The following is an 18,380-nucleotide window of genomic DNA, read 5'->3' on the forward strand; positions in this document are numbered from 1 at the left end:
GATACCATCCCACGCTTAGTAGGGGCAAATGCTGTAAGCGACAATTTACAAATGTTGAGGGCTGTACTGACGCATAAAAGTTTCGTTTAGGAAGCCCCGCAATATGCGGCATCCTCGAATACGTGGTCTCGTCCCTCAAAACAGAACTTGGGGATGATCCCAATTATATGGGGACTCTGCAGCTCGCGCGACTGTTGCTCTCTGGCCTACAGAAAGTAGTGCCACAACTCTCAGAAACTGCAGGGTTAGAACCGATAGTCGCATGCAGCGAAGCTATAGAGCAACTTACTCAAAGCTTTCCAAAGCAGCCGGTCCATTCTATTTGCCAGGGAGCAAGTTCCTGCTATTGCTCCGCTGCCGCGCTACAAAATGAATTACTTTGTGAGCTATTTGACCTTCACACCCAAACATCAATTCTGCAGTGCAAGAATCACAAGACATTTGATACGTCTGGGGTGATGGCTTTTGGCACTATCATGTCAAGGGCTTCTAAAATGTTTCCGGAGAACAAGTGTCTCTTCTCCACAAGAATACCACCACTCCAGCTGCAAACCAATCGTCCCACTCCGCGACTCCGCGAAGCCTCTTCTACCTTACGGCTGGACTGGAAGGCAAATCTGGCTGAGACACTCATGGAAAATGCACGCACCTCACATGACGATGTGATGCGTAAGCTTGAAGACGTTTGTTACGATCTTGAGAGCCGCTGCCAAAGCATAGAAGCTCCCTTGAGAACAATGGAAGAAGAACGCGACAGATTCTCTCTAGAAGCACAGACGACGAAGCAACAAAACAATGACCTGGAGCTCCAGCTCCAGCAGGCAACTGACACAATTGCCCGACTTGAGCAGGATAATGAACGCCTGGGGAATCATGCGGAAAGTATCACCGTGCGCGTCGAAGAACTCTCAGCAAACCTCGATGCATCTCGCATGGAACTGGAAAACCAAAAGCACACTTCCCAAGAAGACGCGGACAGGGAGCGCGAACAGTCCCGTAGCAGGGAGCTGGATCTCATGGCTTCCGTCACGGAACAGGAAGAACGCGTGGATGCGCTCCAGGAAGAAATCAGAGTCGAAAAGGAGCAGAACTGCAAATTACACCAAGAACTCGAGACTACTGAGCGCGAACGATCCGAATTTACGAGAGAGAATGAGTCGTTAAGAGAAGAAGTGGACCGACTCGCAAAGTATAATGAGGAAAAGCAAAGTCTCCTTGAAGCGAGAGACGTAGAGATCCAGCAGCTCCTTGCTGGCAAAGAAAATGTTGAGGGCCAAGTCGTTGACTTGTTGCAGAAGGTATACAGATTCTTTTTATCCCGAAATGCTCTGCGGTACTAATAAAAGGGTGTACAGTTAGATCAAGAGGTCATGAAGTCCGCCGTCCTCGAATCGACGCTTGATGAAACTCGAGAAGAATTCAGAATGGAATTGGATGCAACAAGAAAGAAACTCGAGGAAAATATTAAAACTAGTGAAACTGAGGTATTACGCTTGGTCTTGATTTTCCTGGTTGTCTCTAACATGTGTATCCAGTGTGCCAAGCGACAGGAGGGGATTGCCTCTTTGCGAGCTTCCCTGCAAGCAGCCGAAGACAGCGCCACCAAACAGCTACAAACGAAGGATAAACGAATTCAATCATTGGAAAAGAAGGTAAATATTCATCTCCATTCCACCAATCTTTTACACAGTTGTATTATGAAGCAAAGAGTATTCTGTTTTTGAGACTGACATTTGGCCAGGTGCAACACATGCGCGACGAGCGCTCAACCAAAGCACGAGAATTTTCAGAGGCACAGCAGCATATCGGGCGTCTCATGTCAGTGATGGGGTTTAAACCCGACTCAGGCCACTCCAAGCCATCCAAGATGCGGTCCAAATCAATTATCGCCCCCTCCCCAATCGCATCAGCCCAACAGCAAACGCATTCCGGAGACGAGCAGACAGAATCTCTGCTAGAAGATCCAGAGACCACGTCATTTGACTCAGTAACACCTCATCTTGTCGGCCGCAGCCCCAAAAGACCCAGAGACAGCACCTACGCTAGGGTCGAAACACCAGCCCGACTTCACGAGAAGAGGGCCAAAAATCCATCCCGGGTGGGCAGCATGCGGCCACGCTCTGAGCGAAGAGCGCTCGAAGAAGCAGACCATAACAGCCAATCCAGTTCCCAGAGCAGCCGCAGGTCAAATGCCAGTCAGCATGAAACTTTCGAAGAGAGTCAATATATGGACGAAAACCATCTCCAGGGGATAGATCTAGATATGGATTTGGAGCTCACGAAGGACTTCATTTTTACTAGCACGTCTTTGTCTCAGGCAAATGATAATGTGCCTCCGCCTGGAGCTCAGGGGTGATGTTTTCATATTTTGATTGATCAGTGATGCTGGATTTACTGCGCGTTTGTAAGTATGCCTACTTTGACTGAATAGAACGATTTAATGCAAGCAATCACTGTTCTCTCACCTATGCTTGTTTATGTGACTTAGACTTTATTCACAGTAAATGTGATATTAATCAATCACAGCCCAAGGCCTTACTTTATCATATACCTGTTATCAATCCACTGGAAAGACACAAAGAGGATTAATTGACTCCCGGAACTCACCTAGTTTAGCAAAATGGAAAAAGAACAGCCAGGACCCTGGTACTATTCATTCAATGTGTTTAGATTCAAAAGACGACAGGTAGGATTTCTATATGCCAGTTATCATATTCTCAAGAAAGTCTCACTAATGACAACTCAGAGCGCCGAGAAGTCTGTTCTTTCTAGTTTTGGAGGCTCTCACACCCCCGGGTTCACCTCTGAATTGTTATTTTCTTCGGGCTCTGACACTCTTCTGCCTCTCACCTCATCTTTACCCACGCTTGTTTCGGCTCTCTCTTTCTCTTCCCCCTCTCCCTCTCCTCCTAATCAGTTTCCATCGGCAAATATGAGGCGTCGTGTCTTAGCCAGCCCAGAGCCCTCCAAAACTTTTCCAGAACCCCAAGAACGCAAACCTCAAGCTCCACCAAAGCCCTCACCCCTACAGCTACCTTCTCAAATCCTACCGTCCTGGAGCCAGAGGGATTCTCTCGCTATCAAACTCACCAATGTCCCGAAAGAAACAAGCGCTGTGGACTTATGGGAGGCTTTCCACAAAGAAGGAAGCATCTTCACTATCGACCTCTTTGAGGATAGCCATGGGAACAGAAGGACAGATGGTAAAGTCCGCTTCAAGTCAGCTCTTGCATCCAATATTAGCCTACCGCGTACTCACACTTTCATAGACCACCTCCGGCGACAGACTTTTGGAAGACAGGAACCTACGAGATAGCCTCACCAGATGGCCAAGTTACAACTATTTCCATACGTCCGGAGTTCCATCTGGCTTTTAACAGAATAGTCGAGAGCCCAGTCGGCCGTGACGTTTCATACCCCGTCGAGGTTGTAAGTTCAAGTATCATCCCAAGGTTCTCGAAGACCATTTAATCCCTAATTTTCCAAGAAAATCCCAATCGCGTCCATGGATATCGGAGTTTTGGTGGACGAAAAGACAATGCTTCCCATGCGCACTGTTGGCTTAGGTGCTGATGAGCATCCATTCTTACTATTCGATTTGAAAGCCAGGGCCATGATGGTCTATTTTCAACTTCCAATACTCTTCAATCCCAAGAGCAAGCTCCAGGCAGGCGATAAGTATAACCAATACCGTCTGAAGATTCCTCTTGTGCAATTAACCCGGATTCTTCAGTCTGGTGACCCTGCATCGAAAATATCTCACTTGCTAGTGCTGGACTCTCCACCCTTGTATTTTCGGCGTGCTACGGATATCCCGAATACTTTCGTCGACGATAACTCATGGAGGGACTCGGACTCCTGGTATCGTCAGACCAACATTGTCCATAACCCGTTAGAGCTTGCCGGTGTCCCGACGAGCTTGCGCAAGCTGAAGCCCATGATTGATATCGGTACATAATATCCTTCTCTCTGTCCTTGCATGCGTTTTGCTCGCTCGTTGATTGACCAAGTTACACAGGCCGTTGGAATGTTCTCAGGGTAACATTTCCTAAAAGCTTTGGCCTTAATCCAAATTTTTCGCTGGTCTGCAATCTTCTCAAAGACTACAACGTGAGAATCGAAGATGTCGATAGCTTCACTGTATGGGATGGGTCTAAAGAGAGGCCACCTCCCGTTTGGGAATGGATTGACCTATCCAAGTCTTCACCTCAGACGGAAAGCTCTTCTCTCGGAGATCTTTTAGATCATACCTATGTTCACTTAGATTTTCGCGTACGGTATCAACTCGAGGTGTGTATATCCCATGGATACCTCTCGGAATTCACTATGTCTCGTGAGTTTGTGGTCAAGCTCGCGACACTTGAAGAACCAGAAGCCAGAAAGCTTCTTGAACATGTTGCGACGGAAAAGAAGGTCTACTTTGACCCCATGAAGATATTCGATTTGATATTCATCAAGGGTACAACCAACGCTAAAATACCTTCGCACTGTTGCTACATGCGCTCGGCAAGGATCACGCCCAGCACCGTCTATTTCAATACCCCCACGGTGGACATATCAAATCGAATCATTCGACGATACAGAGAACACTCTGATCGGTTCCTCCGGGTCCGGTTCACCGATGAGAAGCTACTCGGTCGAATATCTGCAAGTGTCGACAATACGAGAAACGAAATTTTCACGCGGGTCAAAAGAACTTTGGCAAATGGCATCGTGATTGGCGACATGCACTACGAGTTTCTCGCCTTTGGAAACTCTCAGTTTCGTGAGCACGGTGCCTATTTCTTCGCCGGACAGCCTGGCCTTACTGCCGCGAATATCCGAGCATGGATGGGAACGTTCAATAAGATCCGAAATGTCGCTAAACACACCGCACGGTTGGGACAATGCTTCTCAACTACCCGCGCCGTTGCTGGGTCATCTGTGACGGTTGGAAGAATTGATGATATCGTGCGCAACGGGTATACTTTCTCCGATGGCGTTGGCAGAATTTCGCGTTTCCTTGCTCAGATGACCATGTCCGAACTGAAGATCAAGACTCCGAACGGGGAGCCCCCATCCGCGTTCCAATTTCGCCTTGGTGGCAGCAAGGGGATGCTCACTGTGTCATCCCAAGCTCAGCCGCAGGAGGTTCACATACGGAAGAGTCAAGATAAATTTGAGGCAAACCACAGCGGCCTGGAGATCATCCGCTGGTCCCAATTCTCGATCGCAACTCTGAACCGCCAATTGATCATTGTTCTGTCCACCCTCGGAATACCCGATGGAGTCTTTCGTGCCAAACTCAAAGACATGCTGCAGGGTCTGGATGAAGCACAGAAGAGTGATACGCGGGCTATCTACTGGTTGAGGAGATACGTAGACCCGAACCAAATGACACTCATCGTGAGTCAGATGATCAGCGATGGCTTCAGGCGAGTCCAAGAACCCTTCTTGACTTCAATACTGACCCTCTGGAGAGCTTGGCATCTCAAGTATCTAAAAGAGAAGGCCAAGATTGTCATTGAGAAAGGTGCAAATCTCTTAGGCTGCATGGATGAGACAGGTACTCTGAAGGGCCATTTCAACAACATCCCCGGAAAGGATGCATCCGTTAAGGAACTCAAGGCAGCATTGCCGGAAATATTCGTCCAGGTTTCCAACCCAGAGAAGGAAGGAAAATACGAGATAATTGAGGGACTCTGCATCCTAGCCCGAAACCCCTCGCTTCATCCCGGCGATATCCGCGTCGTGAATGCAGTGAATGTCCCAGCTCTACAGCACCTCCAAGATGTAGTTGTCCTACCGCAGACCGGTGATCGGGATATTGCAAGTATGTGTTCCGGTGGCGATTTGGACGGCGATGACTACCTTGTAATTTGGGATCAGGATTTGGTCCCTGAAGACTGGTTTCGCGAGCCGATGACCTACACAAGCAACGCGGCCCGGGACCTCGATCACGATGTCACCGTCGATGAGATAACGTCGTTCTTCGTGACCTATATGAAGAACGACTGCCTTCCTCAGGTCGCACACGCACACCTCGCCTGGGCCGATTGGCTTCAAAATGGGGTAAACGAAGAGAAATGCATCAAGCTGGCCCAGCTGCATTCCGACGCTGTGGACTACAACAAAACAGGCAATCCAGCCATCATGACCCGTAATCTCCGACCTCGTCTCTGGCCTCATTTCATGGAAAAGAATCACCTGCCAAAGGACAAGATTTATCATTCCAGAAAGATACTTGGCCAGCTTTACGACGCGGTTGAGCGCATTGACTTCGTCCCCAGTCTCGAGATGTCCTTCGACGAGCGGATCCTCAAATGCGGAGTCCACGTCACCGCAGATATCTACCAGTTTGCGAAGGATCTCAAAGTCTCTTACGACGAAGCTATTCGCCGCATCATGGCGCAGCACGAGATCAAGACCGAGTTCGAAGTCTGGTCCACGTTCGTCCTCAGCCACGCAAACATGAGCAAGGACTACAAGTTCCACGAGGAGCTAGGCGCCCTATCGTCCGCTCTTCGCGAGGGTTTCAAATCCAAATGCTATGAAAAAGTCGGCGGACGTGAATTCAAGCAGCTCGCCCCGCTCGTTGTCGCTATGTATCGCCTCACTCACGAGGAAATGTCCGCCGCTTTGGACAAACATCGCCGCGAGAACCCGCCTGAAAGGTTTTTCCACAGACGCTCACCTTCCATAGAAACGCTTCCTCTCATCAGCTTTCCATGGATCTTTCCGCACGTTCTAGGCAAAATAGCAATGCGCCACTACGACGAATCACCCCCTCTCCCATCGCAAACAGACGAGGGGCTTCTCGTCGATACAACCCTTGATCTCCGTCTCCGCCATTCTAGCGATGACCTTGTCACCCAGTCGCCGCCGCCACTCGGTTCTCAGAGCTTGGTCCTTGTTCATAACAATCAGCCGGCGACTACTTTACCCCCGAGTCTACTAGTGAACGACCTCGTCCCGGGCCCCATGCTACCCGGTCTACGCCGGGGCACACGTCTCATCCGGACGTTCGCCACGGGTGTCGAATCCCTAGAAAACCTCCTCGATTTCGGCCTTTCCGAAGGGTGCTACGGCTCATCTTCCGAATCTGCTACTACTCCCAGCAACGACGAAGAGCGTGCGGGAAACGGGGGCCTTCTGCTTGAGTGGGACAGCAATGCTAACGCCGAGGATGTCAGCCCATCTATTGATAACGCAGTCATTTCAAATTCGGTTTCAAAAATGGCAGACGGCAAGGACGGCGCGGTCTTGGACATCGTGGAAGAAAATATCGTTGAGGACGATGGTCTGAACTTTTCGGCGCTTGATAGGCTTAGCCGATTGCTTGAGACCTAATCTTTCTTCTCTTTGCGTCTATTTCTTTTGTTTTCTGTGACCAAGGATTCAACGTATCAAGCGGGTGGGTATGCGCTGTCTCTTGTGGTGTTCTGAGGGGGACTCATTCATGGTGTCACTTTGGCGACCAGGGACAATTTTCTGCTGTTTTACTTTGATGCCTATAAGCTAGGGACGTTTCTCATAGGGGTAATGAGATAAATCAAACAGACAGATCAAGCAAGAGAGGTTTATATCAACAATTAATTCAAAAATTCAATGTCTAGACCAAGGCAAGCCCTACAGACAGTATAGAGGGGTATAGTAGTAGTTCGCCCCTGCGCCAGGACCCCACAAAGCAACGCCATTAATCTTCTTCCAAAATCTCCTTGAAAATAATCATAACCTCAAAACAAACTCACCATTCCAAACCACTTTCACGATTCTCCAACAACCCCATAACAGGCCCCAACACAGCCCTCGTATGTCTCCAATTCGCCGAATGTCTCGTCCGAGAATAAAACACGGGACAATCCTTGCTATCGCACTTAACGTCATCGCCGAACGGGACGCCCATGCAAGAGCGACACACGCGGTGGAGGTCCGACACCCTCTTTTCAGCCTGCTTCTGGCGAGTAGTCAGGTCGAGCAGCGCGACGTGGGGCTGGCTCATGCAGGCGGCGCAGACGGGAGCGTCCGTGTTGTCGAGTTTGGATTTGCAGACTACGCACGAGGAGGATTTCATGTATGATTCGAGGGTTTTGCGGGAGTCCTTTCCTGAGGAGGTTGAAGTAGTGCCTTCGACGCGGCGGATGCGTTGCACTTTGGGCATTTCGTCGTACCATTGGCGGATGTTGGCGCCGACGAGGTTGAAGATCCGCTCTAGTGGCGGGATCAGGTTCTTGGTGATGTAGTACTCGGCGTCGAGGTCGAGCTGAGCGTCGGAGAGGAGTGTCTCGGGGGAGACGCACCGGTCGATTAGTCTCGATCCGGGCGCCCCCGTGACGACTACGTATGGGACGCGTTCGCCGTACTGGGGCTCCTGGCGGGGATCCTCGAGCATCTTTTTTGTGCTGATCAGTGCACCCGGTGGGGGGAGGCCTCGCTCGCTGTAGGTTCCTAGTCGGACTGCTCGCGCGAAGCAGAAGTCTTGGATGGAGACGTTTCCTTGCATAATCTTTGTGCACTGCTTTTGGAAATACTCCTTGACTTGGCTTAGGTCGGCGGTGCGGAAGAGGAGTTTGAGGGCTTTTTCTTCGATCTTCTGTTCGGCGGGTGTGCCATCCCTGCGAACTGTTTCGATGCCCTTCGCGTCGAAGACTGGCTCCTTTTGGTCCCGGTGTTCGTACTTGAAGCCCACGTAGCGTTTCTTCGCGAGTAGGACGCAAGGGTGGTAGACTTTTTCGAATTTGAGCTTCACTGGGCGTGGGTTTATCTCCGTGACGGCTTTGGCGATCTCTTCGCCGATGTCGAAGGCTTGGTCCCGCGTTCGTCCCTTGAGGTACACGAAAAGGCTATCCGTGTCGCCGTAGACGACCTCGGCACCCCAGCGATCGACGGAGTGGATGAACGCTATTGCTTTTTCGAGTGTTTCCCTGCCTGACTGGACAATGCTGTCGGCTATCTCCGAGCAAGGCATCCTTCCCGAGAATGATGCAGAGGTGTACCCGTATGTCACGTTGGCGATGAGCTTGAGGGCGAGCTGTCTGTTATTGAGAAGGCGTTGGAGCGCCTTGTCGTCTTTGTCCTCTTTCATTCCCGCCTTTACCATCACTCGTGTTTCTAGAATCTCGGCCAGCATCCTTGCTAGGAGTGATGTCCGTACCTCCGGCTTCGCGTACATCATGCCATTTGGCGCGATGTTGATCTTGTCTTTGAATAGCTCCAGCAGGCCCGGTTGCCTCTCATAGTCTGTGAATCCCATTTTGCTGCGACCCATCCATGGGCGTGCTCTTCCAAGGAACGTCGAATAGCAGTAATTATAAGCGATCATGATGCTAGGGTACAGCGACTGAAAATCCAAGACCAGAAGAGGGCTAGTGTAGAAGTCACTCTGAGGCTCCATGACTAGTGGCAGGCATTCGAGGGCGTTCTGCTGGCCGACTTGTTTCTTGCTCGGGGACACGAGGAGAAAGTTCTCCGGTTTCGCTATTCGGAACATCAGGGACTCCACCTTGAATTGAGAGCCTCGAGAGACGACAGAAAAGAAGTCGATACCAAGGAGTCGTGCTTGCTCACTGGTTCTCGATATCAGCTCGCTGGAGTCAATGATTTCGAGGTTCATTTGCACACGCGCAACAAAGTAGCCGATTACTTTCAACAGGCTCCGGGGCTGTCCACTCTTGTACCAGTCGGTGAGGTCACGGAATGAATAGTGAGGTGTTCGACGGTGCAGCAAATGGAACACTACATTTTCCATCGTGTATTGGAGCAAATTCAGCTCACTTTTCATCGCTCGCCAAATGTTGACTATATGGAGCCCCGTGATTCGGATAGAAGATGTATGGTTGAAGCCCCATCGATCAGCCTCCTTGCCAAATCTTCCACGCGCCTGTGCTTTGACTCTGGAGAGTTCATCACACATGTCGTAGTCATATTTTTTCCTAGCTCTCTCGATCAAATATCCCCAAGAGCTATTGTGGACTTCGTATCCGGTGATGATATCCGGGTCATGGAAACGCACAATGTCCACTATCCGGGTAAGTAAATCAAGTTCGGTTGGTTCATGTTCTAAATCGATTCTCAAGGCTTTGGACACCTTAGCCTCTGGCATATCACCCTCGCCCTGGAATACAATTCCGACGTGGACACCTGGTAGATGGCTGTTGATATCCAAGTCTTCGTCGTCTGATTTAATCGCCCAGAATACACCGGTGATCTCATCTTCGTCCGGGTTTGGGGCAAGAACGCCACGAGTATTCACGTGAACCTCCAAGCTCATTATGCTCATATATTGAGCCTGATGCTCTACATTCGTAGAACTCTTCTTCTGGGAGTATTTGAACCCGTATTCATTGGCCTGCGTAGGACCCTCGATTTGTGACAAAACGTTTGGTTTCGTTTCCGGTGCACGAAGGTCGGTTCCATGCTTAGCAGATTTGTCCCGCATCTCGGACTGCATGTTTTCAAACCACTCAACTACCTCAGAGCGACTCGGGGGCACAGGCGCAAACTCCCATACTCTGCAATTGGTGGATTCTCGTAGAAACTGATCGAGTTTCTGCTGTTCTTGCTTATCTCGTGTCGGACCGGGTTGATCTCCCATCAATGCAAGATATCTGCCTGACGGATCGAAATCGGGAAGATAATGTATGCTGTTGCCTTCCAAGCGAAATTCCCTACCCGCATAGTCTCGAGGTCGATCAGGAACATCACTTTCGTTGCTGTAGAAAGCCTTCTGGTACACAGCAGACGGGCATCCGTAATCCTTGAGGGTTGAAGAGACCTCCTCGGGGGTTGGACACGGAATCTGCAAACAGTACACTTGGGAACCCAGCGGTATACTGAAGGCATCTCTAATCACTGTCGCCAATTCCGACACATGTGGATTCGTGGTACGTGGTTTGATTTCCGATGATGATGATTGCGGCAGAGACGACATATCGTCATGGGTCGATTCCTTGGAGATGTTTGCAGGAGATTGAGGAATACCACTATGTTCTGCAGTCTCCATTGTTGCTTTCAAGGGACTGGCGCCATCTTGACTAAATCGCAGAATTGTCATAGGGTCGTTGGGGTCCTTTACAACAGGAAAGTTCAATTTACTCTTCTGGCCTTCGCCCCTGAAGTGAGTAGCAAGCTGCGATGCTGGGGGCTTATGCTGCGATGATTGGGACCCTGAGTGTTCGTTCGACTTAACCTCCCCGGTTTCACTTTCACGTCGGCGGAAACTCCTATCGAAATTTTGAAGCGTTCTCGGAAAGCTGTGAGATTGCGTATCCCCAAGAATCCTTCCTCTTTTCCGGGGGTCAACTTCATCCATTAGATTACTTCGACGGCGCTTCGATAATCTAGAAGCATCCGGGACATGTCCATTGAAGGTTTCAAGAGGCTCCTGGCGCCGGTCCCCTGCTAATTTTCCAGGCACGTCCAAAAGCAAAAGCTCATCTTCCGGATCATCATCCATGGATTCTGCACCTTCTTCGTCATCTTCGTATTCTTCGTTGCCTTCCGAAAAGATGTCTGCCACGTCCTCGTCATCGGAACAGTATGAACTCCCATACGGCTGGGCAGACAATGCTACATCCTCATTGACTTGTGCTTCCACACCATCGAGCGCACTCTCATTTCGACCTTGATACGCTTCCAAATTTGAAACCTCGTTATTGTCCGCGAAAAGATCTTCAACGCTCTCCATCGCCGTCTTGATGTTTTTCTCCAGGGGATTCGGGTGAAGATAATTATCAAAAGTCACATCCGCTCCACCAGTAGCGCGTTTCTCTTCAGCGGCGAGCTGAGCAGCCATATCGCGAAACTCATCTTCATGGATCCAGCCGCCCTTCGATTGATTCCTTGAGCTTGACGAGAAGGAAACAAGGTCCTCGGCCCTGAAAGGGCTACTTCCCGGGTCAAGCTGTCCAAGTCGTCTTTTCCGTCTTCGGGACTCATCTTGCCACAGGCCAGCCATGCTAGGGACCAATCGCTCATCCGATGGGAATGATTTGAACAGCTCGGTGAAGTCATGATGGATATCTCTCTCCCTGATTTCCACGCGGTTTAAGATATCCTGCACATGCACGTCTACCTCCAACGGACAGTGGCTTTGTTTAGGCAAATCAGTTTCACCGGAGACACTGTCGGGATTTATAGATCGGTCGTGCCAGCGATGTTCCAGATTACTCAATTCCATATACTCAGGTACAGGTGAGCGAAACTTAACCTTGCCGCACTTCATGATAGCACAGCCGAACAAGCTGTAGTCGCACATCCACTGCGGGATGTATTGCAAATGGCTTTCATAGGGCTGTAAGGGGCGCTTCAGCACCGCCCCTTGTAGGAGTAAATCCGCAAGTCTTGTCGTGTAGATGGGATTTAGAAGATAGATCTTGAAGTAGAACCGGTATCCCACATGGTAGCCGTAGAATGGCACGCCCTTTACAAGGGTGATATGAGCAACAAAGAAGGCTCTTTTGTCGTGTTCATTGCGCCGGTAGCTGACCGCTAGCGCACGATCGATAGAGAGATGCAGACTCCGAATTGAAGAGCTCACTAAGCATAGATCTCTTAGCCAAATTGAGTTGACAGCTACGGAAACAAGATAGACTAACCGTGTTCTGGATTTAAATCGCCAGTATACTCGACGTACAGATAAGGAAACGCGCCATGGATGTGGACGCAGACCTTCTGGCCAGTCTCCGTGGCCCCAAAGACCCTGATCACCGGCACTTTGGGCCTGTCATATTTTCCTGTCGCGCCATCCCGGTAAGGCAAAGGCGGATCGAACTCGGATGGGGCCGCTTGGTAATGATCCACGCAGTTCAAGCGCACTTGGAAGGGGTCCATTAGTTGGCTAGAAGGCGGCCAAACAGCGACATAGCGGTAAAAGAGACAGAGGTAATCACATCGCTGGCTATCTCGCGCTGATACTTTTGTTCTAGAGAAGCCGTGGCGTCGCTCGGGGTAGGATTGCAGCCTCGACGTGCGTAATTGGCCACCACGCGTTCGGAACGCCTTGTCACGTGAAACCGATCATGCATACAGCACAGATAGTGACTAATCGGTCAGATGACTGCGCATAAGCCCAACACAATCGGCGATCTGCAAGAACCTCCAACTCCGACGCTGCTCCGTCGACCGTCTTGTCTGCAGGCCATCCATCAGACATTCTTCTTCGGCAGAGTGTTTGTCGAGTAAACGCTATACGACCTTATTTTCTCTTGTCTAGTTTCCCTTTTCAGTCATCGTCACACAGCCGCAGATCACCATGTCGTCGCGAAAACCCGCCGATGTGGCGTCGAAGGAGCGCAACGAATACATTCCCTCTTTCATCTCCAAAAAGCCGTTCTATATCGATGACGAATCTTCTGCGAACGACTACCTCGAGCATCAACGGTTACACAAGGAAGCCTCCGCCGACCAGTCTAGATGGTATGAGCGGGGAAAGCGTGCTGGCCCAGCCGCCACCAAGTACCGCAAAGGGGCTTGCGAGAACTGTGGTGCTATGACCCACAAAACAAAAGAATGTCTAAGTCGACCCCGAAAACATGGGGCTCGGTGGACTGGCAAAAATATACAGGCGGATGAGGTTATACAGGATGTGTCATTGGGGTGGGACGCCAAGCGAGATCGGTGGAATGGTTACGATCCGAATGAGTACCGACAAGTGGTCGAAGAGTTTGAAGAATTGGAATCATTAAAGCGATCTGCTAAGACCGGCGACGACGACGAGCAGAAGAGGATTACCGATGGCGATCCCGATGAAGAGCAAACACTCGGCGAACTCGGCGATCAAGCCCGTTACGCTGAAGAATCCGACATGGGAAGACAACAGAGCACCGCGACCCGAAATCTACGTATTCGAGAAGACACGGCGAAGTACTTGTTGAACCTCGATCTGGACTCGGCCAAATACGACCCGAAGACGCGACGGATGGTTGATATGGGCGCCCAAGAAGATCAGGCTGCGGCGCTCGTCGAGGAGGAGAACTTTGTGCGTGCGTCCGGGGATGCGGCAGAGTTCGAACGGGCCCAGAAATACGCCTGGGAAGCGCAAGAAAGCGGCGGACCGAAAATCCACCTCCAAGCGAACCCGACTTCTGGAGAGGTTATGCGGAAGAAACAGCACTCAGAAGCCGAGGCGAAGCGTCAAGCCCAACGGAAGGCCCTGTTGGATAAGTACGGTGGCCAGGAGCATCTGGATCCCAGCCCGCTACGGGATACGATGGTTGTCGAAAACGAGAAGTTTGTTGAATATGACGAAACGGGTGCCATCAAGGGTGCGCCAAAGAAGGCCGTCCAGTCCAAGTACCCAGAGGACATCCTTACCAACAACCATACTTCGGTATGGGGCAGTTGGTGGCACGATTTTGAATGGGGGTATGCGTGTTGTTATTCAACTGTCAAGAACAGTTACTGCACTGGCGAGGATGGGAAGAAGGCCTTCGAAGAGGCTGACAAAATGTTAATGCTGGAAGCCGACGGGGACGAACAAGACAGGCCGTTGGATAACGAGGCCAGTGAAGCCCATGGCGCTCAGAAATATGAAGAGCACGAACAGAAAGACGAAGATTCCGGCAAGAAAACGAAGAAGCGTACGCTACTGGAGGCGCAAACCGGCATTTCAGAAGAGGAGCTGGAGTCGTACAAGCGCAGCCGTCTCGACGCCGCCGACCCCATGGCGGCATTTATTGGCAAGGACAGTATTGCCGAATAGTCTTCTGTCGTGTCCATTCTTTCAAACGATCTCTGATAAGGCGTCTGGTTCTGGTAAATACCCTTTTGACCATGTATACAAAATAGTGCAGTATCTATAGCAATTTAGTTCTTTTAAATATAAATGGATACCCAAACATGCTTTTAAACGAAGCCGTGTATTATATTCTTCGTAAGGACAGTTATTGTCGTTAATAGATGGTTAGAATGTAGAACACCACCAACATCCACCACCCAGATCTCCAGATCTACTAGAATATGCCGTCATGTGATCTGAGCGCCTTGAAATGGTCAAAACGCAGCGCAAAGCGATCTAGCCGTGATAAAAACGGTACTGTCGGAATCATTGCGTCGAGACGAATCGAATGATTGTTCTTTAAGCCCACTTTCAAAAGCTCTGTGCAACGGCCCAAAATGGTCACATTTCCAACCCTTCCCCAAACGGCCGACCAGGCAAACTTGCAGCGAATTTCTCAAGATTTCTGTTGCGAGGTTTCCCTAGCGCCGATTTAGTCCCACGTGACTCACCCCAAGTCACATGTTCTGCCCGTCCCGTGGCGGCGGATCACGGGACCAGGGCACAAGCCCTGGGAGCCCACAACCCAAGGCACTAAGCGACTCCTGCCGCAATCTCAGCGCGACTTTCGGATACGCTGCAGCGACGACGACGACATCGACAACCAGCCCTTCAACGGAATCGCCAGGTGAGTCCCACCACAGACAGCTCCAGTGCTGCGCATTCTTGCTTCACGTCAAGGAAGTCATTCTAACCTTTTTATCGGTTGTCTTTATAGTTCCATAATCCAAGATGAGTACGTGCAAATCCGCGATCCCACCGTCCACATACCTATCCCCGGGCCTTTGCGTCGACCCGTCCGATATACGTTGCAGACTGACACCGGATTACAGCGAAGGGTACCTCCAGCTTTGGCAAGCGCCACAACAAGACTCACGGTCTCTGCCGGCGTTGTGGTCAGTATACTCCATTCCACCCAACCTGATCGATCGTTGGCGAACTCCACCCCCGACGGAAAAATATCTGCGGATTTATGTGCAAAAAGAGGAAAGGATCTGGAGGACATGAATATGCATCGTCGGGTGGAGGAACACAGCATCGTCATGGAGATTTGAAAACAAATGCAGATCGAGCTGACTGTTGGATTTCTTTCTCGAATACAGGCCGCCGCTCGTGGCACATCCAGAAGTCGACCTGTGCCAACTGCGGCTACCCCGCTGCTAAGACTCGCAAGTGTACGAATCCCCGAACCAATCCACCTTGAGTTTATTACATTCCATCCGTCTCCCTAGACGGGATCAGCGAACAAACGGATTTGAAGAACATTGGCTCACGAACTCTTTTTAATGGAAACAGTCAACTGGGGCGAGAAGGCCAAGCGCCGCAAGACCACCGGCTCCGGCCGCTGCGCTCACCTGAAGGACGTCCACCAGCGCTTCCAGAACGGCTTCCGCACTGGTGTCCCCAAGGGCGCCCGCGGTCCCGAGAACCACTAAGCTCGCCATTTCCCCCCCTCGAACGTCGCATTTGAATTTCCTTTTTTCTCTTTTCGATCTCGGAGGCTGGAACAAAGGGCTGGTATGACGAGCAGGAGGAAGTGTGTGCGTGTGTGTTAGCCTGGCAATGTGAAATGATGAATTCCCAGCAATTGCAATGCTAGGCGACTTAAGGACGCTTTTTCCCCCTCCCCGTGGAGTTGGTGTTGGGAACTTGGTCTCTTCGTTTGTCGGCATTATCGTGTTTTTGATTTTTTAGAGCAATTCAAAAGATAAAAAACCGACGGCAAATGAGAGACGGGAAATTACTTTTTTCCTCCTCGTGGGGTGTTCAAAACTGGGTGAATAAAAAAAAAGATAATATTAAAAAAGGGAAAAGCATGCATGGATTTCCTTTCTGATTGTTTATGGCTGGCGAATATCCCCCGTGTCGTGACAGATGCTATATTGAGATACTACACTCTTCAATGTGATCTGTCTTACCTGAAGTATAACCCTCTCCCGTACGAGATCTGCTGCCCTGCGATGATCTCATGCTACTCATGCTATTCAATGGAAAACGGTTTGTCTTTATCGAACCAAGATCCACCTCCCATGCCCATGCTATATATACCTGTATCTATACAACGCCCTATGACGCCAACCAAAAAAAAAAACCCACCAAGTCCAAATCCATTGATATCAACGCTTGAGAGTCCTCTCACTCACCTCTCCCAAAAACACAGACTCCCCCATCCCTCTGCACAAAATACAACACCTCGCGCTCTTCCCACTTATCTTCCGCCCCCGCATCAACCTGCCCCCAAGCACCCCCTTTACTAACCCGCAGCACACCACTGACATCTCGCGCCGCCCCGGTCTCAAGGGTCCGCAGCTGCAGGACCATCTGCGCGCGGTGGGCCGAGCCAATCGCGAACGCGGCACTTTCCATCTCCAACGGTGTAGAAGGTTGATGTGCCGATTCTGCTGCATTGTGGATTAAGGGCGAGTCGGCGGATAAGGCTAGTACTGTTGCGTGAACGTTCTAAGCACACCACTCATTAGCTCTCTCTCTCCCTACCTCCCGTGACCATAAACGGTGGAGCCAAGACAAACCTGCTGTAACCCCATAATCCACTCCCCCATCTCCGTAGCGCCGATGCCCTTCGCGGGCCCCGTAGCGGCGAGTAACAAATCCGGCTGGTCCACGATGAGCAGGATCTCCGGTTCTTCTTCTCCTTCGTGGCCAGGTGTTACTGGCGTCTTTAGCTGCTTGATCACAGTAGAGATGTCATTCTCGAGCGCGTCGAGGGCTTGTACGCCTGTCCCGGTGAGATGCAGTCGCTTTACGGGACCGGCTCCTCTCGGCTGCTGTTGTACTTGTTGGTGGGGGTTGGCCGGAGTAGGTCGTGCGGGCGCGGGTTGTGGGCCGCCTCGTGCGGGCACCGGGCCCGGTTGAGAGCGCACAGGGAGGACGGTTCGAGAGGGCGCAGGTCCAGGGGTTGTTGATGTGGTGGTTTGGGAGGAGGGAGTGGGCGTGTAGAAGAGCTCGGAAAGGCCGTCGACGAAGGCAAATTGGCGCTTATCGGTGAGGCGCGCGAGATCGAGGCCCTATCCATAGTTATTTATCATTGATATCATCCTCCAGTGTATCTCATAGCATAGTCGCTTGAGTAGTAATCAATCGAAGAAGGTAACCCACCAATCTCTTCGCCTCAGACCTCCAAAATTCCCACCCCCGCAGAAAGCTCACTAACACAACCTTCCTCTTCCTCCCACCTTCACTCCCATGGAGCCCAAAAGCCGCGTCGCCGACCGGCGCGCCCAGTGCCGAATAGAGGTATCGCAAAATCAGCCAATTCCCCGTCGCGCCTAGGACCGAGGACAGGAGCGTGAGGGAGGATTGCGGGAGGGCGGATACGTAGGGCGCAAGGAGGGGTGGGAGGGGCGGTTGGGTGGGCATGGCTGCGCAAGCGGTCGCCTCGAATTGGACGATTTGGGGACGTATGGCTTGAGAGTCTGTCTGTGTGGTCTGATCTGAGGGGTGGGTGTTTGGTGTCGGGTTGGTGGTCGGAATATGACGTTGTATAAAAAAAAAAAAATAGAGAGGGGTCGTTGATTCGTTGGTGGGGTTTCACCGCCAAGAGTGGTGCCTGTCGCGTATGATATGGGTTTCTTGATCTTATATGGTGAACCATCGGTTCATTTAT

General features: G+C 50.8%; 5 protein-coding genes across 5 annotated transcripts; 3 read left to right on the top strand and 2 right to left on the bottom strand.

Moving 5' to 3' along the window:
- Positions 1-1,750: 1,750 nt before the first annotated feature.
- On the top strand, positions 1,751-7,329 carry BDW47DRAFT_130923 (RdRP-domain-containing protein; the record flags this gene model as incomplete). The annotated part of the gene is made up of 19 exons (XM_024817203.1): positions 1,751-2,329; positions 3,032-3,219; positions 3,270-3,429; positions 3,488-3,950; positions 4,019-4,173; positions 4,213-4,333; positions 4,367-4,613; positions 4,653-4,980; positions 5,011-5,080; positions 5,117-5,268; positions 5,302-5,323; positions 5,363-5,389; positions 5,420-5,634; positions 5,668-6,051; positions 6,085-6,315; positions 6,346-6,354; positions 6,394-6,432; positions 6,469-6,653; positions 6,837-7,329. 19 exons carry the CDS (start codon positions 1,751-1,753, stop codon positions 7,327-7,329), a joined length of 4,068 nt encoding a protein of 1,355 aa, XP_024673254.1.
- A 397-nt stretch (positions 7,330-7,726) lies between these two features.
- BDW47DRAFT_124560 (DNA-directed DNA polymerase zeta catalytic subunit REV3) lies at positions 7,727-12,810 on the bottom strand (the record flags this gene model as incomplete). The annotated part of the gene is made up of 2 exons (XM_024816277.1): positions 7,727-12,516; positions 12,576-12,810. The coding sequence occupies 2 exons, from the start codon at positions 12,808-12,810 to the stop codon at positions 7,727-7,729; spliced, it is 5,025 nt and encodes a 1,674-aa protein (XP_024673255.1).
- Positions 12,811-13,095: 285 nt separating this feature from the next.
- On the top strand, positions 13,096-14,814 carry slu7 (mRNA splicing protein SLU7). The gene has a single exon (XM_024812044.1). The coding sequence runs from the start codon at positions 13,232-13,234 to the stop codon at positions 14,678-14,680; it is 1,449 nt and encodes a 482-aa protein (XP_024673256.1). The 5' UTR covers positions 13,096-13,231; the 3' UTR covers positions 14,681-14,814.
- Positions 14,815-15,217: 403 nt separating this feature from the next.
- On the top strand, positions 15,218-16,191 carry BDW47DRAFT_124562 (60S ribosomal eL37 domain-containing protein; the record flags this gene model as incomplete). Its single annotated transcript, XM_024816278.1, has 4 exons — positions 15,218-15,383; positions 15,589-15,651; positions 15,859-15,930; positions 16,052-16,191. 4 exons carry the CDS (start codon positions 15,218-15,220, stop codon positions 16,189-16,191), a joined length of 441 nt encoding a protein of 146 aa, XP_024673257.1.
- A 468-nt stretch (positions 16,192-16,659) lies between these two features.
- On the bottom strand, positions 16,660-18,187 carry BDW47DRAFT_14034 (uncharacterized protein). Its single transcript, XM_024818303.1, has 3 exons — positions 17,873-18,187; positions 17,287-17,781; positions 16,660-17,215 (listed from the first exon to the last, which is right to left on the bottom strand). Exons 1-3 carry the CDS (start codon positions 18,131-18,133, stop codon positions 16,892-16,894), a joined length of 1,080 nt encoding a protein of 359 aa, XP_024673258.1. The 5' UTR covers positions 18,134-18,187; the 3' UTR covers positions 16,660-16,891.
- Positions 18,188-18,380: the final 193 nt, after the last annotated feature.

Source organism: Aspergillus candidus, assembly GCF_002847045.1.
Source record: "Aspergillus candidus strain CBS 102.13 unplaced genomic scaffold BDW47scaffold_14, whole genome shotgun sequence".
Classification (NCBI taxonomy): Eukaryota; Fungi; Ascomycota; class Eurotiomycetes; order Eurotiales; family Aspergillaceae; genus Aspergillus; species Aspergillus candidus.

Excerpts from the sequence above, each read along its gene's own strand:
- BDW47DRAFT_14034 (XM_024818303.1), bottom strand. The coding sequence starts at position 18,133 with ATGCCCACCCAACCGCCCCTCCCACCCCTCCTTGCGCCCTACGTATCC. Across the intron at positions 17,782-17,872 it reads GGTCTGAGGCGAAGAGATTG|GGCCTCGATCTCGCGCGCCT; the intron begins GTGGGTTACCTT and ends AACTATGGATAG. Across the intron at positions 17,216-17,286 it reads GGATTATGGGGTTACAGCAG|AACGTTCACGCAACAGTACT; the intron begins GTTTGTCTTGGC and ends TGGTGTGCTTAG.
- slu7 (XM_024812044.1), top strand. The coding sequence starts at position 13,232 with ATGTCGTCGCGAAAACCCGCCGATGTGGCGTCGAAGGAGCGCAACGAA.